This window comes from Neomonachus schauinslandi, chromosome 5 (genome assembly GCF_002201575.2).
Source record: "Neomonachus schauinslandi chromosome 5, ASM220157v2, whole genome shotgun sequence".
Lineage (NCBI taxonomy): Eukaryota > Metazoa > Chordata > Mammalia > Carnivora > Phocidae > Neomonachus > Neomonachus schauinslandi.
Genome location: NC_058407.1, coordinates 159,290,242 through 159,316,168, shown reverse-complemented (window position 1 = coordinate 159,316,168; position 25,927 = coordinate 159,290,242). Strand labels below are relative to the sequence as shown.

At 58.3% G+C, this 25,927-nt stretch overlaps 3 protein-coding genes across 7 annotated transcripts; 1 reads left to right on the top strand and 2 right to left on the bottom strand.

Moving 5' to 3' along the window:
• Positions 1–1,115: 1,115 nt before the first annotated feature.
• On the bottom strand, positions 1,116–4,254 carry HIRIP3 (HIRA interacting protein 3). Of its 3 annotated transcripts, XM_044915100.1 has the most exons (8): positions 3,690–4,224; positions 3,492–3,612; positions 3,277–3,391; positions 2,834–3,037; positions 2,034–2,767; positions 1,761–1,929; positions 1,579–1,677; positions 1,116–1,498 (listed from the first exon to the last, which is right to left on the bottom strand). In XM_044915100.1, the coding sequence occupies exons 1-8, from the start codon at positions 3,752–3,754 to the stop codon at positions 1,335–1,337; spliced, it is 1,671 nt and encodes a 556-aa protein (XP_044771035.1). In that variant the 5' UTR covers positions 3,755–4,224; the 3' UTR covers positions 1,116–1,334. The 3 variants fall into 3 exon arrangements, with proteins under 3 accessions (XP_044771035.1, XP_021555981.1, XP_021555982.1); XM_021700306.2 differs by having other exon boundaries at positions 2,034–3,037; positions 3,690–4,254; XM_021700307.2 differs by having other exon boundaries at positions 2,034–3,037; positions 3,498–3,612.
• Positions 3,539–13,013, top strand: INO80E (INO80 complex subunit E). 3 transcript variants are annotated; one of them, XM_021700309.2, is made up of 7 exons: positions 3,539–4,549; positions 4,705–4,775; positions 4,991–5,043; positions 7,895–7,973; positions 8,072–8,183; positions 8,612–8,677; positions 12,327–13,013. In XM_021700309.2, the coding sequence occupies exons 1-7, from the start codon at positions 4,469–4,471 to the stop codon at positions 12,546–12,548; spliced, it is 684 nt and encodes a 227-aa protein (XP_021555984.1). In that variant the 5' UTR covers positions 3,539–4,468; the 3' UTR covers positions 12,549–13,013. The 3 variants fall into 3 exon arrangements, with proteins under 3 accessions (XP_021555984.1, XP_044771037.1, XP_044771038.1); XM_044915102.1 differs by having other exon boundaries at positions 8,072–8,200; positions 8,560–8,677; XM_044915103.1 differs by lacking the exon at positions 8,612–8,677.
• Positions 13,014–13,309: 296 nt separating this feature from the next.
• On the bottom strand, positions 13,310–17,471 carry DOC2A (double C2 domain alpha). Its single transcript, XM_021700558.2, has 10 exons — positions 17,207–17,471; positions 16,782–16,861; positions 16,507–16,581; positions 16,275–16,384; positions 14,306–14,432; positions 14,154–14,213; positions 13,910–14,073; positions 13,746–13,827; positions 13,560–13,656; positions 13,310–13,455 (listed from the first exon to the last, which is right to left on the bottom strand). Exons 1-10 carry the CDS (start codon positions 17,469–17,471, stop codon positions 13,310–13,312), a joined length of 1,206 nt encoding a protein of 401 aa, XP_021556233.1.
• Positions 17,472–25,927: the final 8,456 nt, after the last annotated feature.

Genomic DNA, 25,927 nt, shown 5'->3' with positions numbered 1-25,927 from the left:
GGGGGGGGGCGGGGGGGAGAGCGAATAAGCAACAGTTTTTTAAAAGTTTGCTGTGTGGTTTTTAATTGAGATCAGAGCTGGGGCAGGGGAACAAGGGAAGGACCTTCGAAGGGGCTGCTCCCAGGCCTGGGGGCAGTCATGGGAGCCCCTCCCAGCTATGGGGTTGGCACAGAGCCCCACAGCAAGCTTTTAATAAACTGTTGGTTATTCTAACAGACCCCAGGACTCACCCTTTCTGTCCAAGGTGTGTATTAAGGACTGTTTGGCCGGAGGTGATAGTGTGACTTGTATTTAAAAAGGGATTTTATTGGGCTGTGTTAACTAAAAATTTCAGTGATTTTAATGACTTTGGGCATGGCTAGATCCAGAGCTTTAAAGGAATTCATCAGTCTTTTGGCCTCTACTCCCTTTGCTTTGGACTTCAAAGATTTTCAGAAGGTTCACTTCACACACAGGCTCCTGGCAGCTCCAAGCCTACATCTTAGCAGCAATCTCAACGGCGAGTATGCCAGCAAAGTCCTAAAGTGACGTCATTGGCTCAGTCTGTAGCCAGAGGCCTGAGGTACTCGGATTGGTCAGGTCTATGCCCCGTACCCACCCCTTCAAGGCGAAAAGAATTGGCCCAGGGACTAAGTGGCTGTTTCCAGAAGAGGAGAAGGAAGACGTAAACACCAGCTGTCCCGAAGTCAATTCATTATGTTTCTCACATTTTTCTTAAAGCCAGTTATTCAGACCCTCCTCCCAGCTAGGCATGTAACACAGCTTAAAAGCAGGATGGTGAGGGCCCTGCTGGTCGGGCTGGAGGAAGCAGGGTAGGAGCCCCACTCTTCTGATAGAGACCAGTGGCAGACTGGATGGTAGGGTCTGGAGCTGGGACTTCATTTGGAGAACCTGGGGGAAATAAAAGGGAACGAGACTGGGTGGGGACAGTGGACACTCCTCACCTTCCTGGCTCAAAGTACGGAGCGAGGGTGGGGCCGGTTTTCGTTTTCTTAAGTTTTATTTAAGTAATCTCTCCCCCCCCCAAACTCAGCGACCCCAAGATCAAGAGTCGCGTACTCCTCCATCTGAGCCAGCCAGGCGCCCCAAGTGGGGACCAGTTTTGATGAGGTGATTCAAACAAGTCCTTTATTGAGTCTTAAACAATAAACCCCTGTAAACACCTTAAACTGAGAACATGAGAAATAGGATCCCAACAACTTGTGTCCCTGGGGGTGCAAAGTCTTCTCTGAAGAAAGCTGCTTCTGAAGCTCTGTAGGCACCGACTGGGATGGGGGCTGTGGGTGCTGATCTGCTTTCTCCAAGTGGAAAGCCTCCTGGGGAAGGGGAGGAGCTCAGTTACTCTCTCCATCACTGCTGATGATGCCGCTCATATGTGACCAGTCTGGGGGTGGGGCACGGGGCTGCTCATCCTCTGAGCCCAAAGTCCGGCGGTATAGCTCCCCTGGGGCATCTGCTTCTCCTGAAGGGTTCCAAGCTGTGCGTCTGCGTGGCCGGCCTGGATAGAGGGGCAGAAAAAGCAGATCAGTTATCTGAGAAAATCCAAGCCCCGTCTGAGAGTGGGAGGAAACCCCTCACCTGAACCACTGATGATGTTGGTAAGGTCCAAGGAGGCCACCTCGGCCGCCTCCTCCCGCTGCTCCTTCAGGGCCCGGCACTTCTCTAAGGAAGGGTTACCTGGGGCAGAAGAGGCTGGTGATCCTCTCTTCCCCAGCCGCCCAGGCCCTCTCCTGCGGCCCCCAGGGCACATCCAGCCTCACCCTTCATGCCCAGGGCTTCCAGCTCTGCCCGGAGGACGCTGAGGCGCTCCTTGTGTGAGCGGCAGGGGCCCAGCAGCTTCTTGTAGTTGCGATGGGCACCACAGGCCCGAATGTAACGCTTTAGCCTCATCACAGCTGGGTGGTCCTCACCGCGGCGACCAGAGCCAGCCTGGCAAAGAAAGACAGCAGCTGAAGGCCAAACCTTCTGCACTTAGGTCAGGGTCTCCCTCTTCCTTAAAGGTGGCCTCCCACCCCATTGTCCCCCCTCATCACCTTCCTGCCTTTAGGTTCCGGACTGCCATCTGTGGACGAGGAGGAGGAGCTTCGCGTCCTGCCTTTCCTGGAGCTCTTCTGGAAAGAGTGGTTCTCCTTCTCCCTTTTAGGGCTACCCCCTGCCTCACGGTCACTCACCTCCCTCTCCGAGTCGCTCGCCTCACCACTGATACTGCCCACTTTGGCTGTCTTTCCAGTGCCTTCAGTAGTTGGTTTCACCTTTCTCCAGCTGTCTTCCCCATCCTCGCTGCTTCCACTCTGCCTTTTCTCACCCTTCCATGGGGTCCTGTCCTTTCTCTTCCTCTGCACCAGGGGCTCTTCGTCTCCCCCGCTCTTATCCCCACTGCCTGCTTTTTCCTTTTCTTCCTCTCTGTCCCCCGACTCTCCCAGCAGTCTTGCTGCCCTGCTTTTCTGCTTACAGCTCCTCTCCTCCCAAGCTGACTTTTTCCCTCCATTGCCCCGGGCTCCAGCTTTCCAATTCTCCTCTTCCTCTCTGTTGTCTTTCTTTTTGGCTAGGGTGTCCTCCTCACTGTTCTTTTCACTTTCCTGGTGGCTTTTAGCTCCTTTCTTTCCCACTGCCTTCTTTCTTGTCCTCTGGATAGGTTCCTCTTCACTGTCCTCACTCTCCTCCCTAGCCTGCTTCTTACTGGCTGAGGTTTTGCCTGGTGCCTGCTTATTCCTTGTCACAGGTTCCTTCCTAATCCTGCCTTTAGACTCCTCCTCCTCTTCCTCATCTTCCTCACTGCTCTCTTCCTTTGAGACCTCACTTGTTCTGGCCGAGCACTCTTCCTCTTCCTCACTGCTCTCCTTGGCCACCAGCTTCTCTAATCCAGTCTTTGCAGTCAGGCCCCTCTGCTGTTCTTCCTCATCACTGCTCTCCTCAACTGCTTTCTCTGAGGCTTGCTTTGGACTCTCCCCCTCAGCTGGACTGACTTCTACCGCCGCCATCCCATTCTTTGCTTGGGGGCCAAAGCAGTCTGGACTGGAGGCTGCAGAGCTGGGCTCTGGAATGTGGAGAGAAAAGAAGATCGGGATGGGTTCCTCCTGGCCCTTCTTCCCTCCACTTGGGGTTGGTTGCCTCTGACAGATGGAGGGAAGGGCAACAGGAAACACAGCTGTCAGTCAGTCCACCCCCTGCCTGGTTCCTGCCTCACTGGCCTCCTGCCCTCGTCTAATGCCTTGGGAGATCATGCACGCACAGTAAATACTTTTTGAATGCACCAACTATGCAGAAGGCACTAACCTGACTCCGAATTGAAACGGAACCTTTTCCTCACGGGGCCACTGCTGGGAGTGGGAGGCCTCTTGGCCTTCTTGGCAAGATCTAGCCTCTCTTCCCTGGCACCTGCTTCATCCACCTGTGTGTGCGCGAGAGGGCAAAACGTGTACCAAGTTTGCGTTCCCTACCCCCTCCCAGCCTCCTCCTCCTCAGCAACAAACCCCGCCTCGCGCCCACACCTGCACCTTCAGCAGCTCCTTCTCCACCAGTCGCTTCAGCGCCTGCTTCTCGTCGGGTTCCAGGTGGTCGCGGCCCGCGTGAGCCAAGAACCTCCGCCGCACGATGGAGTGCGTGAGCGTGCTGCGGAGACATGTGTCAAGACAGAGTCCACGTCCCGCCCCTGCCCTTTCCAACCCCAACTCCAGCCTCTAGTGCACCTGAGGTCCGGGCGGCCTCGGAAGAAGCTACGGATGAACTCCTGCATCTCGTTCTCCCGCGCCATTTTGCTCCACCTGGGATTGGTGGCTCCCGCCTTTTTTTCTCTTCGGCCTCCGTCACCGCGTTTGACAGGAGCTTGCGCACTCGCAGGGTCGCGGCGCCGTGAGAGGGACCGTTGGGGGTTGGTCGCGGGTCGCTTGGACCGAGAACTTTGCCGGACAAAACTTGCCTCAGGTAGTTGGAGGGGTTCGCGGCTCCTCCCTTTTCTTAGGGTCAATCGTTTTTTAAAAATCCTCGTTAGAAACCGACTCGACGCCGGCAGCCTTCGGGTGTAATAACGTAATCAACCCGCGACACTGCCTCCGTCCGTGGTCACGGGCACTAGCTAGGCCGCAGTGATTTCAAAAGACAGATGAAAAAAGGATATCCTCGCCTGAAGACTAGGAATCCCTGGGGGAAAGGCTTGTGGGTTGCGATTGCTAAGCACATCCAGAATCCGCAAAGGTACCTCCGGCGTCCGCCATCTTTATGACATCATCGCGTCGCGGCGACGCCATCTTCAGCGTAGCCCCTGGAAGCTACGTTCTTTTCCCGGTGTTCCTAAGAGGGCAACCCTTGTGGTTAAGAGCCTTGGGCGCGGGGTACGCTGGGAGTTGTAGTCCCGGCGGACACAGCCTTACGGAGTCTCCGGAAGCAGAGGCGTGAGAGGCGGGGCTGTGCGCAGGCTCTGGGTAGCGGGACGGCCGACAACTGCGGGACATTGCTCCTGGGGCAGGTCATGAACGGGCCGGCGGACGGCGAAGTGGACTACAAGAAGAAATACCGGAACCTGAAGCGGAAGCTCAAGTTCCTCATCTACGTGAGTGCAGGGGTGAGAGGTTGTGGGGGTTGAGGCCTGGCGCTGGTAGGACCTCAGTTTACCCACGTGTAAAGGGAACGGAGTCAACTGTCGCCGGGTTCCGGGCCCCTTTACGGATGACCGTTGGCTTAGCGTCCACCTTGCTTGTGATACAGGAACACGAGTGCTTCCAGGAGGAGCTGAGGAAGGCGCAGAGGAAGTTGCTGAAGGTGTCCCGGGATAAGAGGTGGGACACGGTGGGGGGAAGGAGGAATGTCTGCGGGTGGTGTGGCTCCTGTGGATCTACATTCGGACCCCATCCTTGGAATTGGGCCACAGATGCATGGCGCCTGGCTTGGGGCTGTTTCGAGGACCCCTTGGACCAGCTAGAGGGGACAGGGTCCAGGAGAACGTTGCTGAGATGGGAATAAACACTCTTGTTCTCCCCGCCTCTTCCTTTAGTTTCCTCCTAGACCGACTTCTGCAGTACGAGAACGTGGATGAAGATTCTTCTGGTGAGCAAGGTCATGAAAAATTAGTGGAGGAAGTGGCTCCTGGCACTTCAGCAGGCTTCCTGGGCCCCTCATTATAGGCTGTGGAGGCTGATAAAACCTCCAGTGGTTCTTAAATCTGTTGCTTGCCCTTCACCTCTACCATTCTTTCACTCGAGTATTTATTGCTTTGCACAGGGGATACAGTGGAATTTGCGTTCTGGCTGGGGGTAACAGGAAAGCAAAGAAACTAGGATCTTAGATTTGAAAGGAATAAAATCAGGGTTGTATGGTAGTGATCGGAGTAGAGCAGGGGTTGATAAACGTTTTCTGTAAAGGGCCAGATTAAAAATATTTCAGGCTTTGCAGAACTGTTGCAACTACCCAGTTCTGCTGTTGTGGTGCAAAGGGAGCCATAGGTGATATGTAAATAAGTGAGCATGGAGGTGTTTCAATAAAACTTTATTTATGGACACTGAAACTTGAATTTCATGTGATTTTCACATGTCATGAGTAGTATTTTTCCTTTGAGTCCACCCCCGCCCAACACTTAAAAACGTAAAAGCTATTCTTAGTTTGCAAACAACGCAAAAGCAGATGACAGACAGTGTCAGTAGAGCGCTCCAGAAAAGCGTTTCTCGGGAAGGAATGTTTCAGCTGGGACCTAGGTAAGAAGCAGAAACCAATCTTGTGAAGATACAAGTGGGAGATTTCCAGGCAGAGGGAATGGCCAGTGCAGATGCCCTGAGGTGAGAAGGGACCAGGTTGTCTGCAGAGCAGAAGGGCTGAAGCAGTGTTTCCACACTTTGCTTTGAGCACTCCTTATCATGTCAGACCAAGGCCCCGCGGACATACTTGCTTATAAGACAACAAAATGAAACAGCGTTAAAGGTCATCGTATATAATTTGTTCTGATAGTTTTTAGACTGGTTTTTTCTTTTTTTAAAGATTTTATATTTATTTGACAGAGAGAGACACAGCGAGAGACAGAGCACAAGCAGGGGGAGTGGGAGAGGGAGAAGCAGGCTTCTGGCAGAGCAGGGAGCCCAATGCGGGGTTCGATCCCAGGACCCCGGGATCATGACCTGAGCCGAAGGCAGGCGCTTAACGACTGAGCCACCCAGGCACCCCTAGACTGCTTTTTTCTTTCCTTTTTTTTTTTTTTAAGATTTTATTTATTTATTCATGAGAGAGAGAGAGAGGCAAAGGGAGAAGCAGGCTCCCAAGGAGCAGGGATCCCTATGCGGGACTCGATCCCAGGACCCTGAGATCATGACCTGAGCCTAAGGCAGACACTTAACCATCTGAGCCACCCAGGTGCCCCACTTTTTTTTTTTTTTAACTTAATGCTGGTTGCAAACCACTAAGTTGACTTCATGACCCACTAATAGGTTGAGACCCACAGTTTGAAAAAGTGCTAAGGTGGGCATTTGTGGTCCTGTTCCAACGTGGGGTTCTCATATATGTCATATACGATCACCTCTCCCCATGGTGCCTTTAAACACTGGTCTGGAGTGGGGTCAGCAGACAACAGTCAGTTAGGTTACTTGCTTTCGTAAATAATGTTTTATTGGAACACACAATGGTCATTACTTTATGTATGATGGGATGGTAGGTGATGGATGAGGTCAGAGAAATAGGCAGGAGCCAGCTCATGTGGGTCAAGGCAAACCGTTTGGCTTTTCATCCTGCTTCTCATTGCCTGCCTGTTCCTTCCCTGAGGTCTTCCAGGTAACTTCCTGTTTGAGGGGAACTTCAGGACAGGAGACATGAGAAAAAACAGCATGTTCATGGTCAGAGTGGGATAAATCTTGAGGAGGGAGAACCAGAGACATAAGCCGCCACTCGTATCCTGGAAAAGCCCACCGTCTGGTCAGGGAGACACCCACACATGACACATCTTAGCACAACGTGAGGCGAGCCCTGACAAGTGAGAGTGGAGAGTTTTGGGGAGAGCCAGCAATTAACTGAGCCTGAGGGATTCTGGAAGACTTCTCAGAGAGGCGGTGTTTAATTTTGCCTCTTAAAGGATCTGAGTAGAGAAACTGGGGACAGCCTATATCCCAGGTATCAGTTATTTGTCAAATGAGCTATGGGCCTTCTAAGTAGAAGTGCAGAACTGGGAAATAAATTTCTTTTTAGAGGAAATGATGTGAAGGAAGAGTACGGTTCGGTCAGGAGACCAGAAAGGTAGGTTGAGACCAGATTAAGAAGCACTCCAGATGTTCACAGGCAGGAGGGGATGTCACCAGGAAGGCTGGGATCAGCTTTCCAGATGGATCATTCTGGAGCTGGCATGGACAGTGGGTGACAGGAGAGGTGACATTGCTGAGCCGGTGATTTTGATGTGGTGGCCTGAGCTGGTGGTCATTGGGATGGGGAGTAGTGGATAAAGACAGGAGAGATGTGAAGGGTAGCAGGACCCTGGACGTGGGGAGTGGAACAGAGGCAGGAGCTGAAGGCAGCTTAGGAGGCTTATAAAGGAGAGTGGCAGAAGATGGTGAACGAGTCAGAGATGGGGGTTCAAGTCCCAGCTCCACACCTTATTCTCTGAGCCTCGGTGACCTCATCTGAAAGGAGGACATGATGCCCTCACCTTCCTCCTTGGATGGTTATGAGCACAGGGAGCGGGGGTGAACTTTTCAGAGCCTAGCACACAGTTAAGTGCTTGACAGTTGTGTTACGAGGGAGGAGTCCAGGCAGGAAGTCAGTTGTAAAGGACATTTTAGGAAGCTGTGGGCCTCCCCCAAAGAGCACGTATGTGCCAACTGGGGAGTCAGATTCCCTGGGGCCCTTCCATAGAATTGAGATTGCACCTCTCTGGGGTAGGCTGGAGCCCCCCACCCTCCCTCTGACCAGCCCTACCCCCTCACAGACTCAGATGCCACTGCATCTTCAGATAACAGCGAGACAGAGGGAACACCCAAGTTGTCGGACACGCCAGCCCCCAAGAGGTGGGAAGAAGCCATCGTTCTTCTCTGGGGGTGGGGGTAGGTGGGGGCACCTGGGCCTCCTAGCTGCCTCTGACACACACCCCCCGTACTTTCTCCAGGAAGAGAAGCCCTCCGCTGGGGGGTGCCCCCTCCCCCTCCAGCCTCTCCCTGCCTCCTTCAACGGGGTTTCCCCTTCAGGCCTCCACGGCCCCCTCCCCGTACCTGAGCTCGGTGAGTTGTGGTCAAGGGTGGGAAGCGGTAACTGAGCCGCCTGGGAGTAAGGTGGGCATTGTTGGGCAGACGGGCCTCAGGGGGAGGCCGGCCCAACTCTGGGGACATCTGTCTGGGTGTGGCAGCAAGCCTCCGTTGGAGGGGTGTGAGTCGGGGCTGCCCACTTCTCTCTGGTGTAGGAATGGGGGACAGGCGTGACTGAGGAGAGCAGAGCTCAGGACATAGTCCTGCTGCTGTCCCCTCCCCTTCTGTTCTCAGGAGCCACACTCATCACCACCTCTTGTTTTTCCATTCCTCCTCCTGTTTGCGTTTCTTCCCTCCCCGCCCACCCCATCCACTCCATTTCCCATCTCCATCCCCTCACTCCCGCCTGCAGCTTGCTTCCCCCCCCCTACCCCCCATTCCCTTCTGACTACCTGGCCCTGCAGCTGCCCGAGCCCAGCCCCCTGAGGCCCAAGCGGGAGAAACGGCCCCGCCTGCCCCGGAAACTCAAGGTACCCTGATTGGGGGATGTTAGGGAGGGGCCAGAACGGCAGGAGGACCGCCATCTGAGGGAGGCTCGAGATGGGCTGGGGCCTGTCCGAGAACTTCCAAGGATTGATTTGGGGCTGCTGGGGGCCCAACCTAGGGCTAGGCGCTGAGGGGTGGGTCAGAGATGTCCTGGCCCACAGACTTGATGTGGAGAAAAATGAGGGCAGGACCAGCCTTGGGGCACTCAGAGCGAAGACTCGTGGGGACCAGGCTCATCGTTCACAGGTGGCCTGTGATGCTGGGCAGCCCCAGAGGACGGGCAGAGTTGTGGGATCTGGAGTCGAGTCAAGACTGCACCAGTTAGAAACCATGTGACCTTGAGCAGGTCTCTCTGACCGTCTAGGCCTCTTCTGCATGTGTACATGAGTGCTCAAACCACATGTAGAATGAGTGTTCCTGGGGCACCTGCTGTGTACCAGGCACTGTCCGAGGTGCTGCCAGTGCAGTAGCGAACAGAACAGACAAAAATCCCCGCCTTCATGAAGCTCCCATTCTAGCAAGAGAGGTGGAAAACAGACAAGATATGTAGATGCGAGCGCCGAGATATGGGGCCAGGTAGAGCGGGTGGGAAGCTCCAGAGTAGAGAGGGGCTGGTATTGTTGGGTGGGTGGTCTGGGACATTATTTGGTCAGAGGCTTAAAAGAAATGAGAAGCGAGCATGTGGCTCTCTGAACAGGTGTTTCAGGGAGAGCCAGCAGTGCAGAGGCCCCCAGCAGGAAGGAGGCCAGTGTGGTCGGAGGCAAGGGAGGGGTGGTGGGTGGTGGTGAGCAGGTCAGAGAAATAACCAGGGGGCAGGATGGTGGAGCGCCCTCTCGGTGTCGCAGAGACTCGCTTGTACTGTGAATGAAATGGGGAGCCGTTGCAGGAGGTCGGGCCGAGGGGAGTCTGCTCTGTTTTATGGAACTCACAGCTGTGTGGAGAACAGACCAGGGAGGCGCTGGGTCAGGATGCAAGTGGGGAGACCCCCGAGGAGGCTTCTGCAGTAAAGCAGGGTATAGAGCCACCGAAAAGTGGCTGACGCATCGATTTCAAAGATGGAGCCATGGGAAGACCAGCGCGGGCTGTGGGAAAGAGCAGAGCCCAGGGGCGGCTCCAGGGTTTGGGGCCCGAGCAACTGAAGAAGAGGGGTAGCTACCCTCTGAGCCCGGGAGGCCCGGGAGGAGCAGCTGTGGGAGGGAAGACGAGGAGTTGGGACATGCTGAATGCTGTCGGGAAAGGCCAGCGAGATACAGGAGGCCGCCAGCCTGGGGCTCGTGGGGTGTACTGAAGTCCTCAGCGTGGAGGTGCGTGTGATTGTTGGGGGAGAACATGGCTGGAGAGGGGAAGAGAGAGGCCTGCGCGCTGAGCCCCAGGAGAGAGTAGGGCCCAGGAGGCACAGTGCCCTTCCAGCTCCGAGTCAGGGTGGAACTGGGACTAGACAGGACAGCTTTCAAAGTGGGTAGACGGGGGCCAGAGGCGAAATGGGAGGTCACCGTTCGTGGTGGTTAGGAGTGCTGGTTCGGGGTTCAAATCCCAGCTCTGCCTCTTACCCTCCATGTGACCTTGGCCCCACACTCTCCTCGGCAGGCTTTTGCTTCTGGCCTGTAGGGTGGGATGGTGCGGAAGGCCAGGGGCGGTGAAGCCTGGAGCCGATGGGTGGAGGCGGGGCATGCGTGTGGCGTTGCGGTGTGAGGCTGAGGTGCTGGGTCCTGACGGAGAGGTGACGGGGAGCTGAGTTGTGGCCATCGAGGAGAGAGGAGATTGGTTGAGAGACGGGCCCAGATCAGTTGCTGTGGTGGAGGAGGGGGTAAATCAGGGAAGGCCTCAAAGAAGAGGTAACATCTGAGCCCAGGGGAGGTGAGATTTGGAAATTGCAGGCTCAGCAAGAGTGGAAGGAGGACAGGGACATGGCAGAAGTATTGTTTGAGCTGACGCAGGAGGGAGAAGGGAGGACAGTGGACAGAAACATAGGGTGAGGGGGGTCACAGAGGTCTGGGTGCCCAGGGCCAGGAGGTCCTTGTAAAGGGGTGGGCATCACTGAAGTTTCTGGGTGGCTTGATCTGAGGAGACAAAGGACAGCCGTGAAAACAGGAGCAGGTCAGTTAAGGGCCTGGGCCCGTCAGATGGAGTGGGTTTGAGTCCTCCACACACTTTCCCGTGTGACCTTGGGCAAGTCATTTCACTTTCTGAGCCTCAGCTTTCTTCTCTGTTTGGTGGGGCCAGTGTAGAATAAAGTGAGTTTAGAGAGAGAAAACACATAGCCCAGTGCCTGGTCCCTAGTAAGCTGTGGATAAACAAGAGCTGCTCTTGGTCACACAGAGGCCATTGAGGAAGGCCAGGAAGGGGTGGGACGTAAGGACTAGGGTGGGGGTCCAAAGGTGGCAGCCAGAGGAGGGGGGCTGTCCTCATGGAGCTGGGCCTCTTGTCTGTCACCAGTCCTGGCCAACTCCTGTACCCTGAGGCACTGACGGGGAAGTAAAGGCCAACTCTGGCCCTCCACCACCCCAAGGACAGCAGTGGGGCTGGGGGCTCCTGGAGAGGCAGCCGGTAGGCCATGAGGGCGGAAGGTGTGAAAGCAGGCCCCGGGGGCCGCTGTAGAACACACGTAAGCCGCCACCCGGCATACGGGACCTGCCCAGCGGGGACCCAGCAGGCCTGTGCCTCGGAGTCTTCATTTGCAAGTCTCAGATTCCTCCTCTGGCCCGTGACCTCCCCTCCCTTCCAGGGTGGTCGGAATGGTCGTTAATGGCAGTCACCTGGCACGTAGCAGGTGCTGTTTGGGCCCACAGGGCTCTCGGGGGGGGGGGGGGGGGGTCCTGGCAGGGGGCGGGGGCTGGAGGGTTGGGCAGGACAGAGGCCACGTCCCAGCCTCAGAGGACAAAGCAAGACTTTTGATGGCTAGAAAAGGACACTCCAGGTGGAGGGGCTGGCCTGTTGTTGGGCGCAGCTTCCCGCCTGTCCCTTGAGTGGGGGAATGACGCGCTCAGGTCTGTGTTTTAGAGAGCTCACTCTGGCTGCAGTGTGGAAGAGCTGACTCTGGGAGAGGCTGAAGGCAGGGAGTCCAGTTAGGAGGCTGGTACTGTAGCCCAGGTGAGCTGCGGGGATCCCAAGACAGAAGAGGTAGAAGCCTCACCCGGCGGGGGGCGAAGGCCTAGGACAGCGTCCAGTTCACCAGTGAGTCCCGAAGTAGGAGGGAGAGGCCGGTGCCGGCAGCTGGGGTCCGAGGTGCCCAGAGGCAGGCAGGCTGGCACTGCGGGCTGGCTCTGACCAGCTCTAAGTGCTGTCACGGGGCAGCCAAGGGGCCTCCCTGGAGAGGGCGGGGCCCAGCCTTCCCCTCCTGGTTTCCTGGGAGACTCCCCTCCCCACCACCACCACCACCCTCATTACCGCTTCCATCACCACCTCTCACCTGCAGGCACTTGCTGGGGTGAGAGTCAAGGGGCTGAGGTGAGGCAGGCCCCCCCCCACCCCGATTCCAGCATTGGCTGGCCAGGCTGTGTCCACTGCCCCTGGCATGAGCCTTCGCCCCCCTCCCCTGTCCCCCCAGAACTGCCTTAAGAGGCCCCCGCCAGCCTTCTGGAGGTCCAGTGCCTCCCTGACCAGCCCTCCCTGTGTTTCTTCCCCCTGCTGCAGATGGCGGTGGGCCCCTCCGACTGCCCTGTGGGAGGGCCGCTGACCTTCCCAGGCCGGGGCTCTGGGGCCGGGGTGGGGGCAGCCCTGGCCCCACTGCCCCCACCCAAGATGCCTCCTCCCACGATCCTGAGCGCCGTCCCTCGGCAGATGTTCAGCGACGCGGGCAGCGGGGACGATGCCCTGGACGGGGATGATGACCTGGTGATCGACATCCCAGAGTGACCCCCTCTCTGGCCGAGCCCCCGCCCTGTGCCCGACGCCAGCACACACGAGCCCCCAGCTTCCGCAGAGACGTTTATTGACGCCCAGTTGCCATGCCGCGGCCACTGACACGATCAGAAGAGGCGTAAACATGCACGGATGTCTCCCGGGAGGTGGGTCCCCGCGGGGGTGGGGGTGGGGGGGAGGGCAGAGGCCCTGCCCTCCCATCCTGGCCCCATCCAGGGGACAGTTCTTTAAATGAGTGGCCGGGAGCATCTGCCACCTCTGGGAGAGGCAGAGAGCCTGCGGTGGCCCCCCCATTTAAAAGGGCAGCTGTACAGGGCTAGGTTGGTTCGTTGGTTTTTAAGGAAGATTCTGTATTAAAGGAGTGGCTCTTTTTTTTGTTTTTGTTTTTTGTCCTTCTCTTTTTTGGAGACATTCCCCTCCTCCGAACCCCCCTGAATCTGACCTCCTCCCTGTGGGCCGAGGGGGACGGGGCAGCCTGGAGGGGCAGGAGGGAGGCGCGGCAGCCCCCTGCGGGCGTGCCCGGGCTGGGTATTTGCATATCTGTGTGGGAGCGAGTCAGGCAGGAGGAAGTTTGCATATGTGAATATAGATGTCCACGGCCCCTCACGAGAGGACAGACCCACGGTCACGCAGACTCTCACAAAATAAGACAGGTAGTGGGGGGCGGGGCATCCACCCCATGTAAACGTGCAACACACTCGTGCGGAGGTTGGGTCCTGGCCCCGCGGGGCCCGTGCGGGGCAGCTGCCACCTGCTCAGGCTGAGGGCAGGGCCCCGGCAGCGGGGGGCAGCTCGCTGGTCAGGGTGTGCCAGCGCTCCAGGGCTGTGTCCGGCTGCTGCAGGCAGTCACTCCAGTGCTTCCGGGCCTCGTCCCGGGCCCCGGGCCCCAGGGACACGCCACCTGGGGGGCAGCAAGAGGCCGGCACCGTCAGGGCCCATCTCCGCTGGCCTGCCCCCTGCCCAGCCCCCCATCATCGGCCCCACCCAGCAGCCTTGTCCCCTCACCGATGAAGTCGTTGGATTTGCCGATGTCGTAGTCCCACACTGTGACTTCCAGAGTCTTGGTGGCCAGAGCAGAGAGCTCCATCTCGTAGAAGAAGTCCTGGGGCAGGGCAGGCCACAGCTTCCGTGAGGCCCCGGCCCCAGCTCCCTCCCACCCCCGGCTTGATTTCTGGGCCCTGCCCTGCTTACCTCATTAAATTCCGGATTGAGAGTCTTCTTCTTCACACACGTTTTATGCTTGGATTTCTTATCCACGTCAGGCCTCAGGTACCTGCAGAGGAGGGCGGGGCGGTCAGGGACGCATCAGGCCGCAGAGGAGGTCAGGCCCCCAGGGGAGGGAAGGGCGGGCTCACGTCTTGACGTAGGGGTCGGAGTAGCCGTTGACGTCCATGGCAGCCAGGTGGGCGCAGCGCACGATGCCCACCAGCAGCCCCCGGCGCCGAGAGCTGTAGCTGAGACTCAGCAGGATGCGCCCGCGCTCTTCCAGCAGCCCGGGCCCCTGCTCGGCCTGCTCCAGCTGTGTGGGGGACTCGGGAGTCAGCCCGCATCCCCGCCACCTCCCACCCACACGGACGCGGTCCCTGTGGGGTACCTCACCTCCTTCAGGTAACAGGAGATGCCCCTCAGTGCCACTGACATGGAGGAGGGTGAAGCCAGCTGAGGGGACGGAGAGAAGGTTCTGGAAACCTGGCCTCCCCAGGGTCGCCGCCCCACCCAGCACCCCCCCCCCGCCCCACCCCTACACAGACCGGGACCTGGCGCTCAAGGCAGATGTTAAAATGTTTCTTCTGTGAAGGCTTGAGGCGGCGGAGGGGTACTCGGATCTCCCCAATGAATTCATTGTGGCTCAGCTTGTCCTCGTCACAGACGGAGATCCTGGCGGGGAACCGCAGCGTCAGGGCCCCCGGCGTACCTGAGCCTGCTCCGGTGGGGAGAAAGGTCCTCCAACCGAATGCGGGGCACCTGAAGCCAGTCCCAGCTCTGCCCTACTCTACGCCTCACCTGTCTCACAGGCTGTGTGGTGCCTTGTCCCGCTGCCCCGGCCTCCCCCGGTCCATCGGGACCTGCGCAGCTACTTCAGGAAGCCCTCACAAATCCTGAGGACCGCCACCCTCCACTGCCTCCATTCGGAGCCTGGGGACGGGATCCAACTGAACAACGTGCCCAGAGCAGGCATTGGTGGGTGTGGGTCCCAGACTCCGTGTGCAAGGGCTAGAAGCGCCTTGAGGAGCCTTGGGCAGTCGGGCGAGGATCCCACGCCTCCTCTGGCACTCCTGTCCTTGTCTGCCTGGAGCAGGGAACCAGCCTGGGAGAGACACGGGAGCCCAGCGATTAAGAAATGACAGCTTTGGGCGCCTGGGTGGCTCAGTTGGTTGAGCGACTGCCTTCGGCTCAGGTCGTGATCCCGGAGTCCTGGGATCGAGTCCCGCATCGGGCTCCCTGCTCAGCGGGGAGTCTGCTTCTCCCTCTGCCCCTCCCCCCTCTCATGCTCTCTCTATCTCATTCTCTCTCTCAAATAAATAAAAATCTTTAAAAAAAAAAAAAAAGAAATGACAGCTTTTAGGGGCACCTGGGTGGCTCAGTCAGTTAAGCGTCTGCCTTCGGCTCCGGTGGTGATCCCAGGGTCCCGGGATCGAACCCCGCGTCGGGCTCCCTGCTCCGCAGGGAGTCCGCTTCTCCCTCTCCCCCTGCTTGTGTGTACGCTCTCTCCCTCTCTGACAAAATCTTTAAGAAATGATTGCTTTTAGTTCCGTTCGTCCCCTTCTGCCCCTCCCTGCGCTTCCTTCTGTCCTGACGCTCCTGAGGAGCTGTCCTGGAGGGCTGTTCATTTCCTACCTCTGCCACCTACGAGCTACCTGTGTGACCTTGGCCAAGTCACTCAAGCTCCCTATGCCTCAATTCCCATCTATAAAATGGAGATATGAGCACCCACCTCCTACAACTATCAGGATCAAGGGAAATAAATGTAAAGTTGCATAACCCAGAGCTGGGCACCAGTGCGCACTCGGCTACGCAGGCCTAATGCGCTCACATCTGAAAGATGGGCCAGCCTTCCCGGTGTCTGCCTCTGTCCCCCGCCCCCCCACCGCCCCGATCCCCAGTCAGCCTCACAGCCAGCAGAATGATCTCCAAAACCCAAGGCTGACCATGCCCCCGCCCCAGTGCCAACCCTGCCCCGGCTTCCCCATTGCCAAGAACACAGCTAAAGGCCTCACAAGCCTGGGCTGTGCTGCCCTTCAGTCGGGCCAGGGACTACAGTCCCCACAGCCCCACCTCCTGGGATGATGGAGCAAGTTCCCTGTCCCTGAAGACTTCACTCCTTAGCACGGGATGTTAGGGGGGCACAGGCATGAGGATGGGCAGACCTCTGCTACATAGGTCTGACTTGTCGGGGGCTTTGGGGAGGGTGCTTGGCAACCAGGGAAAGCTTCCAGGAGGAGGCACAGCGGGGAGCACTTTCCACGGAAGAGACACAACAGGCAGAGGTCAGGAGTCTTGAAGCTGACCAGCAGTAGGAGGAGATACTTGGAGGGCAGGAATGCCGGGGAAACATTTTGGCCTGCTGCCGAAGGGGGATGGGGAGCCAGTGATTGTTCCTGAGCATCTGAGAGGGGCTTAATGGGAGGCAGATCAACCAACCAAAGAAGGTGGCAATGACAGCTCCCAGAGGAGGTGCTGAGCTAGAATCCTCGGTAACAGGGGGAATGGAGCCCTCACCTGAGCACCTTGTGGGTGATGTCCTCATCCGTGATCCCACTGTACGTCAGATCCTCATTCCACACGGGATTCAGCGTGTTCTTCTGAGTCTTAGTTTTTAGCTTATTGGCCTGAGGTGTGGGGACGAAGGTTCTCAGTCCACGTCCCCCAGACCCACGGAGGCTGAAGGCATGGGAAGTTTGGGGACAGACCCACAAGCCGGCTCAGGCTGGGGGAGGGAAGAGGCCGTTACCTTGCAGGCCCCAGGCAGCAGGTGTAGCTTGACATAGGGGTCGGCCAGGCCATTGAAATCCATGGGCTTGAGGCCCTGCAGGGGAGGGGAGGGAAGAGGGCTGCAAGCTCCCAGCCCTGCCTCCCTCCCTCCCGCTGCAGAGTGGATCCTCGGGGTGTGGAGAGTCAAGAAGAAGGGTGCCGGGGGATAGGGGTCGGGGGGAGGAGGAGGGGTCCAACCTGGGGACCTGGAAACAGGCAAACGGGGCCAGGGCTTGGGAGGCCGGGAGTACCCACCTTGGCCCTGAGGATACTGCAGTGCAGAGTGCAGGAGGCCTGGTCGTAGAGAAGGTCAAACTCCAGCATGCCCAGGGCGGCTGGAGAAGAGGAAAGACCAGCGTGAGGCAGTGTGTAAGGACAGGTGTGTGTGTGTGAGAGACCCGTGGGCAGGCTGGGGAAGGTGCGCGTGCCTGGGCGTCTGGCGGCCTGCGAGGGGGGGGGTGCGCGCGAGCATCTGGGTCCCCGGCTGGGCCGCAACTGGGGCTGTGTGGGTGGTTGAGTGTCTCAGCAGAAATATTGAATATTGAGCCTTTCGGAAACTGTCTGTAATCTCCACGCTGACTGCAGCCCTGGAGGCAGAGCCCGCCTCCCCCAACACGCCCAGCAGGGCCCCAGCCCCTTTCCACAGCCCGGAAGCACCCCCCCTCAACCCCCAGACTCACTGGTATCATCCGAGTCATAGCTGTCCACCTCCGCTCCGTCCTCGGGCGTGGTGGCCCCAAGGAGGGCTGCAGGCGGGGCCAGGGCCAGGGGTGCCAGGCGGGCAGGGGCCTCCCTGAAATCCCTGCCCCCGCCTTCAGGTCCTGGTCCCCGGCGGGGGAAGTAGTCAGAGATCTGCCGGATGGGCCGGATGGGCCCAGGGCACACGTTGATGGCCATGTGCTCCTGGATGTTGATGGTCATGCGGTCGCCCCTGCGGCCCCTCATGCAGCACCCTTGGCTACAGGAGGGAGGTCCAAGAGAGCGTGAGCCCCAGGCGGCAACCTCCCCAGTTGGTGGGGCCCTCCCTGGCTTCCCTTCCCAGGTGTGGAGGGAGAGGGTGGCCTGGGCCAGCTGGTGGGCAGGCAGGAGGCCTGAGCCCTCCAGACCCCCAGCTTCGCTGCACTGGGGCTGGGCTGCCAGCCCACTCCCCCAGATAGGTCCTGGCTCCACCTCGGCCATGCCCACATACCTTTGGACAGTCCCGATGCCATCTTCCCAGCTCCTGCCCCTCATCCTGGGATGCCGTCTGCCCCTGGGCCCTGCCTACCTCTGAAGCAGCCCTGCAGGCCCCCTCTGCCTCTCCTAGGCTCTGTCCATCCCTCTGCACCAGGGGCCTGTCTGGGCCGGATGTCACCCACCCCTCTAGGCTTTCATGGCCCGCTGTCCCTTCATTCAGCCCCAGGATCGGCCTGCCTACCTGCGTGCCTGGTCCCCCCTCCCCTGCAGCCTCCCGCGGGGGACCCCCGCCTCGGATGCCTCCTCCTGAGACTGGCTCTCCAAGAGGAGCCAGAAATTGCAGCCTCCAGGGAGCTAAGCACGCCGTGGGCTCACAGGCTACCACACACGCGCTCCCTCACCCTCACGCCCCCGGCGGCCCAGCCCTCTGCACCTGTGTCTGTGCCTCCAACAGGTGCCCAAGCCCTGGGCGGGGGGGCGGCAGGTACAGGCTGGGCGGTGGCGGCCGGCGACTCCCTCGGCGGCCAGCGAGAAGAGCGCGGAGTCCGGCGGTGAGAGCCGAGAGGGAGGGAGGGAGAGCCGGAGAAAGTGCGGGGAGGAGGGGGTGAGCGAGGTGGAGGCGAGGAAGCAGCCGGCGCAGGCGGCTGGGGGGGCGGGGAGGGGCGGCCGGAGGCTGGGGAGGGGGCGGGACTGTCCCGCCCGCGCCCGCCGGGCACAGGCCGGGGCGCACGCGAGTGCACACCACCCGCACACACACACACCCACGGGCACTCCCGCGCACACGCCTGCGCCCACGTGCGCACGCTCGCACACATGCACTAACCCACCGCGGAGAACTTCGCCGGCACACACTCGCAGACACACGGGCTCCCTGCGCCACCGGGAACCAGCGGCGAGAACTGCCCGGTGTTCCCCAACTCCCCGGAGACCCCGGGCCCCCGCCCCTGCCCCCGCGCCGAGCCCGCGGCGCCGGCCTCCCCGGCCGTCTCCTCGCCTTCCTCCCGGGTCTGCGGCGCCGGACCACCCGCCTGGTTGCCATGGCGACGCCTGCTCCTCCTCCCCCGCCCCCCGCGCATCCTCACGCCCCTCCCCCACGGAGAGAGCGCGGGGGGAGGGAGTAGGCTGGCGGGCCCTCCCCTCCCCAGATCCGTAGGGGCGGGGCTTAGAGATCCGCAGTGACCCTGGGGTGGGCAGGCGCCGGGGATCTGCGGCCCGCTCTCGCTGGCCTGGGATCTGGGGGTCTCCGAGCCGGGCCCGGGAACCTCACAGTCTGAGGGAGGCGACAGGTCCGAGGCTGTGGCTTCCCCCCCACCTCCCCACGCCTCTTCTCTGTAGCCGTTCAGGCGTCTCTCCTGTGGCCCAACTCAGCCCCCAAGGGCCGGGGTCCCCTCCTTCACCCCACCCCCTGCCATCTCCAGTTCTGTCCGCCAGGTGGGAAGGGCGTCGGGCTTCCTTCTGAACGCCCCGGAGCCTTGCAGTCCAGTCCCTCACCAGTGTGCCATTTCCCACCTGAAACCCTGCCATCTGCCTGTCAAACTCCAGCCTTGGACCTTTGCTCTTCTTTGCCCCAAACCCGCCGTCCCCCCAAAACAGAGTCCTCACAGTGGCCTTTAAGGCCCTTCGGCCCAAGACCATGACTTCTCCGAAACGTGGCTGCCTGGCAGGAACGTTACTTGCGGTTCCTAGAACACACCTGGATCTCCGAGGCCTCTGGACCTTTGCTCACAGGACCTCCCTGGCCTGGAAGAGCTTCCCTTCCTTCGGGAGTCATCCTGGGTCACCTCTTCCTAGCAGTCTTCCTAGAGTATCCCCGCCCCACCCCCTAGCTTCCAATGGCTACCTTAGGCTCCGTTCTACCCCGTTTACATTTCTGTCTCCCCCACCACCAGGGAGTGCCATGGAGGCTCCCTCAAGCTGGGCCTAGCCCTCAGTTGGCACCCCGAAGTATTGTGATTTAAAAGTAAGAGAAATGTGGTTGCACAATAATGTGAATGTACTTAACACTACTGAACCGTATGTTTGCAAATGGTTAAGATAGAAATACTATGTGTATTTTTTTTAAATACACGATTTTTTTTTTTAAAAAGAGAGAGAAATGCAAAGTCAAACCACACTGAGATAGCACTTATCACCTACCAGATGACAAAACTCAAAGCATCTGTTAACACACAATGTGTACAACGCTGTGGGTAAATGGGCACCATCTCTGCGGAGGCCATTCTGATGGTGGATACCAAGATGACAAATACACAGACTCTTTGACCCAGAAATTCTACGTCTAGGATTTTATCCTACGGATATGCTGGCCCATGAGCAAAATAATCAAAGTTCAGGGTTCTTTAATGCAGCATGTTTGCAATGACAAAAGACGGGAAACAACCTAAATGTCCACGAGCAGGGGATCAGTTCAATCAGTTCTGACACAATTTCAAACAGTGAAAGAGTATGCAGCCACAACAAAGAAAGAGGCCCTTGTACTTGTATGCACACACTTGTACAGAGCCGTCTTCCCAATCGCAGCTTCACCTAAAAAAGTAAGGCGCAGAACAGTATGAATGGAATGGGGAAAAAGGAGTTTATATGTGTCCGGGTTTTTTTTGTGCATAACTTATCCTTGGAAGGCTGCCCAAGAAAGTGGTAACTACATCAAGCTCTGAGGAGATTGCTGGAGGGTAGGGTAGGGCAAGAATAGGAAAGTCTTATTTTCTATGCTTTTGTACCCTTTGGATTTTGTACCATTCGCCTCTGTTCCCTATTCAGAAAAATACATTAAAATAATATCTATTTAAAGGCAACCGTCAGGTTTCCTTTGGGGCTATCCAGGATAAGAGAGGAGGCAGGATCAAGGGAGACCCCCGTCCAGGACTAGAGCTGGTGGGTTTGGCAAGAGGCAGACGTGGACCTGTGGGGAATGGGGGGAGCAAGCTGGCCAAGAAGTCCTGCCGTCCTCTGCTGCTGCCTGCCGGAGGCTTAGCTCAGGCCCAGCAGCACGGCTCCAGAAAGCCTTGTTGGGGCAAGGTGAGGGTGAAGTGGGAGCTCGAGCCAGTTGGGGGGCAAATGGCAGACAGTGCTGAGCGCTGGCTTGTGGAAAGGTTTTTATCCATCCATTTGGCTAATAAGTATTTATTGGACACCTACTATATGCTTTGGTGCAAGTCTGTGACCAAGATCAGTGATCTCTAGCTCCAGGGCCTTGTAGGGGAAAGAGACAGATACACAGACAATTCCGATGCAGTGATAGGATAGGGCATGATCCGAAGGCCATGGGAGTTGCCCTCCTGTGCCAAGTGTGGTCTCAACTGAGACTCGGAAGATAGGAGAAGTTAGCCAGTTCACGGGTGGGGGGCAAGGTGTCCTAGGCACAGGTGTGTGCAAAGACTGGAGTGTGCTGAGCGAGGGGGGCCGTGTTAAGAACTGAGGTGGGTCGGGGCGCCTGGGTGGCTCAGTTGGTTAAGCGACTGCCTTCGGCTCAGGTCATGATCCTGGAGTCCCGGGATCGAGTCCCGCATCGGGCTCCCTGCTCGGCAGGGAGTCTGCTTCTCCCTCTGACCCTCCCCCCTCTCATGTGCTCTCTCTCATTCTCTCTCTCTCAAATAAATAAATAAAATCTTTAAAAAAAAACAAAACAAACAAACAAACAAAAGAACTGAGGTGGGTGGGTGGATGGGGCTGGGCAAGAGGCTTGCAGCTCAGGGTAAGGTGTTCATAATCACACAGGCACCAGGGGAAGCCATTGGAGGGTTTTAAGTCATGGAGCCGAGCGTTCTTCTCTCTGTTCTCCTCGAGGGAGGAGTGAACAGAGAGAAGTCCCCCGGTCCACAGGCTGTCGAAATACCAGGGGAGGAATGGGGTTGACTTGAAAGAGTGGCAGCAATGGAGCTGCCAGGGAGGCGGATGGATTTGAGATTTATGTTGGAAATTGAGCCAACAGGTCTTGATGACGGCTCTGTCAGGAGACAGGAAGAGCGTTGGGATGACTCCTGGGTGTTTGTGTGGAGCAGAGCATCTCAAGGAATGGTGAGACCCCTTTGTGGCGAAGGAAAGCAGGAGCTCAGTTTGGGATAGGAGAACCAAGAGCTCCATTTGGGATCTATTGAGTTGGAGATGGTTTTGGACATAAAGAGACACGAAGCAGGAAGCTGGGTAGAGGAGTCTGGAGCTTAGAGGAGAGGACTAGGCTCGAAATATACATTTGTGAGTCACCAGCATATAGATGGTATTTAAAGCCATGAGACTGAATGAGATCACCTAGGGAGAGAGAATATAGACAGAAAAGAGAAGGTCCAAGGCTGAGCTGGCTGGAGAAGGGGGGACCCTGAAAATGGGCGAGCATGGCTCCCACGCCAAGAGGCAGGGGCATGTGCGCGCTGCTGCGAGACAGACGGACTGAGCAGAAGTAACCATTAGATTTGGCAAGTTAAGAGGTCATTGGTAGACTTGGCAAAAGTGGCTTCAGTGGAGCGGTGAGGACGAAGCTAGGTCGTTAAAGGTGAGGGAGCAGAGACAGCAAGTGTAGACAGCCCCTTAGGGGTTATCTGTCTATAATGATGTGCATCCAAGAGTTCTTTCCCCTGTGATCCCTGAGGGCAGAGACCGTGCCCTGGTGATTTCTCTCTAAGCCATAAATGGAGCCTGGCACAGAGCAGAGGCTCAATGCATGTACTTAATGATTGGATGAATAAATGAATGAGAAGTCACTGCGTGTGTCAAAGGAGCCTTTTCTGGGGGACAGGGCAGCTGCATCCTTTTGGGGTGAGTGAGGAAATGGCAAGATCCACTCCAATGGCTAAAGGCTCTGGACCCCTTCCCGCGGCTAAACGGTGGCAGCAGCCTCAGACAGGCCTGGCCTGGGAACCCTGGCCCGGGTTCAGGAGCCGGACTCCTTGCTGCTCCTCACGTGCCTGACTTCGGCTAAGTCACTTCCTCTTTCCCAGAAGAGAGAAGTGTAGGGGAAAGGGGCCCACAGGAGGTCCCGTAGATGTTAGTCTGTCTCCTTTTCCCCCATTTTCTCCTCCCTGAGCTTTACCGTTTAGGAAATAGAAGCTGAGCAGGGCAAGACCTCCCCAGGGGCTACTGTGAGGACGCTTGAGAGGGTAGCCCCTGAGGGCAAGAAAGAGGAGGGGTGGGGACCCAGGGGAGGAGGGCGCCTCCATCATAGGACAGACGACCTCCCAACATGCCGCAGACACATGCCTGATTTGGGGGAAGTCACAGAACCAGGACTGCCAGAGACTCTTGAACAGGCATCTGTGTAATCAAACCAAGAAGACCCTGAACTGTCCTTGGGCTTGGGTGGGGCGGGACACATCTGTGACAGACAGGCCCTCCTGCCAATCAGAGGAGAGCTAACTCTTGGAGGTCCGCAGGATTGACAGTGGTTGTTGGGAAGGGACAAATAGAGAAAAGCAGGGATTGGAAATGGGAAATGGGATGGCCCTTGGGGGAGCCCACCCGGAGAGAGGAGCCTGCGAGGGCGCTGTGGGTGACCAAGAGACAGGCCTCGAGATGGGCGGGGCCTTTCCTCTGACAATCCCCGTGCCTGCCCGTTCCCGCAGCGGTACCTTTTCCTGCAGCACCTGCGGGAAGAGGCGGGAGGAGGGCTTGGAGGAGCGGGAGCGGTGTCCTCGCGGGTGGGAGGGAAACAGGCACCCGTGAGCACTGCTGCCACCTAGTGGGAAACGCCTGTTATTTCTCCCGGCTCCCAACCCCAGGGTCGTCCTCAGCTGAGCACTAAGGGACGTGAATTTGGGGACTCTTGAATTTGGGGACCCAAAGCAGGGGGGAGCCTCAGAGGGGAAAATGCACAGCCCTGGGAAGTGTGCGTCGCCCACATTACTTTGCCCCTCTGCGCCTTGGTTCCCTTGTCTGTGTAATGAGGACAGGCTAGCTGTGATGGGTAAGGGAGGCCATGCAGAGAGTGGATTCCGGGGGTAACTGGAGGTGTTTCTCCCTGCCCCCCACCCCAGGAAAGACCGTGTCTGCTCTACAAAGGCAGCTCTCCTTAGTCCCAGCTTCCAGCAAGCTTGCCCCCAAGTCCTTCCTATTTCTAAATGTTGGGGCTGCCCCTATTACTGTTTTATCATTGACATCACCCCAATCAAAGGATGAAGGCCCTGGGGGAGATGAGGGGGTGGTCTCAAAGTGTCCTCTTCTGATGTGGGGACTTGGGGGGAAGTTCCCAGCTCCCAGCACTTTCTCTCTCCCCTCACCCCAGAGCTTATGCTCAGAATGGCCCCCGGCTGTGACATCACAGAGCCCCCACCCCTGTCACAGGAGTGGAAGGGTCATGAGGCTGTGGCAGTGGGCGTGGGCATGGGTGTGGCTGGTTGGGCTGGGGGCCATAGAAACAGGTGGGAAGCTGTCCTGGCAGCGGTGGGGAGGAGAAGTCTTGGGGTGAAGGGTCAATCTGCCTTAGGAGCTGGGAGGCCAAGCAAGGGCCTGCCTCTCCCTGCCCGTCTCTCCCCCCCCACCCCCCCGCCCCACATCCAGCAGGGGCCTTCGCATGGAGATCTCAGTTGATCCTTAAGATGTTCCTGGAACAAAATCAAACCCCTTCCCAGCCACACTAAGGCTGTGTGGCCTGGCAGGGTCCTGGGTCAGCCACAGCCTCCTGGGGTAGAGGGCAGGGGTCTGCTTGATTCTTGACATAGACTTTGCTCCCTAGCACCCAGCCGGGAGCGGGCCAGCACCTCGGTCCGGGGAGCAGGGTCTCTGCTCTTCATAGACAGACCCGACTTCTTTGATTACCCAGACTCAGACCAAGCCAGGCTCCTGGCTGTGGCCCAGTTTATTGGAGAGAAACCTGTCATCTTTGTTAACTCAGGTATGAACCCGCTTGAGAGGGGGCCTCCTTCCTTGCCAGGGCCTGGAGAAGAGCTGCCCTTGGCCCTTCCATTGGAGAGGAGGCAAGATCCCCATCTTCCCCTCCTTGTCTAACAGGATCCAACTCCGAGTTCTTCCATCACATCCTGGTGGGCGCTCTGGTAGTAGCCTTCCTCTTCCTCCTTTACCAGTTCTGCACACACATGTAAGGCCCCCCTTTCCCGGGCCCCTCCCACCTCAGCCTGCCTTGGGAGAGGCTGCAGGACCCAAAAGCCTAGGGAGGCAGGGTGTGGCCTCCCACTTCTGATCTCATATCCCATAGGAGCTGCCAGAAAGGGGCCTGAGGAGCCGGACAAGGGCCCTGGACTCTGCCCTGAGTGCCCAAACCCGCCCTCCTCTCCTGCTGAGGAATAAAAGTCTGCTTTTTTCTTGCCTGACTGCTCGGATAACCAGGCAGGGGGTCCTGCCCCATCCTGAGGTCCTGGAGCCATCCGTGCTTTCTACCCCCAGACCCCCACCCTTCCCCGCACCAAAGAACTGGGTGAAGAGGGCCTTGGTGGCGTTCACGCAGATCAGATCGTCTTTATTAGCGGTCTGGAAAGCACCTCCCAGGGTCCCCTGACCCCAGACTGGAGGAAGCCTTGAGAGGTCTGTAGCACCAGGGACATGCCGGGGCCCGAGGGCAAGATGTGCAGCCAGGTGGGGAAGGGACGGGGTGCCCCCTCACCTGCCCCCGGGATTGCTCAGCACTGGGAAGGTTGGGGGTAGCAGCCACCTCCCTCCCCCCACCCCCACAGACTAGTATGGATTTGGGCGAATAAATAAAATAAATAAGATCCCTCACGCTGGCCGCCCTGAGAGAGAGGAGCAGTGGAGGCAGCTAGCCCCAAGCAAGGCCTGCGGGGGCGGGGGGGGGGGGAGGGTTAGTTAGGGTATCCCCTCCCTCTCAGATGGTGCGGAACCGAGGGGAGTCTGCAGCAGGGGGACAGGCTGGGATGGCCTTGGCAGCAGGGCCTCCCCCACATCCTTGGAGTCCTGGTCCCCTTGAGTCAGTTTCCCCATGGCCGTCTAGCCCTCAGTGGATGGGAAGTGATGCCCCCTTCCTCTGTCCTTTGCATCCCCAGGGCCCCAGGGTTGGTGATGGGAGAAGGGGTGCGCAGGAAGGGGTTCGCTACCTTCAGCTCAGGCACTGCTGGGAGAAGAGGCACCCCCTCCCTGCCTTTCACCGGCTCCCTGCCCCTCAGCCCGGGAGCAGAGATGTCCCGCCCCTTTGCAGTGCACCTATTGTCCGTCCTGGGGCCGCCAGGGCAAGAGGGCCCTGGCTCCCACCTCCTGCCGGGCAGCCCCAGAGTCCCGTCCCCAAGGTATGGGGTGGGGGGGTGGAGGGTCCCCCGGCCCCACCC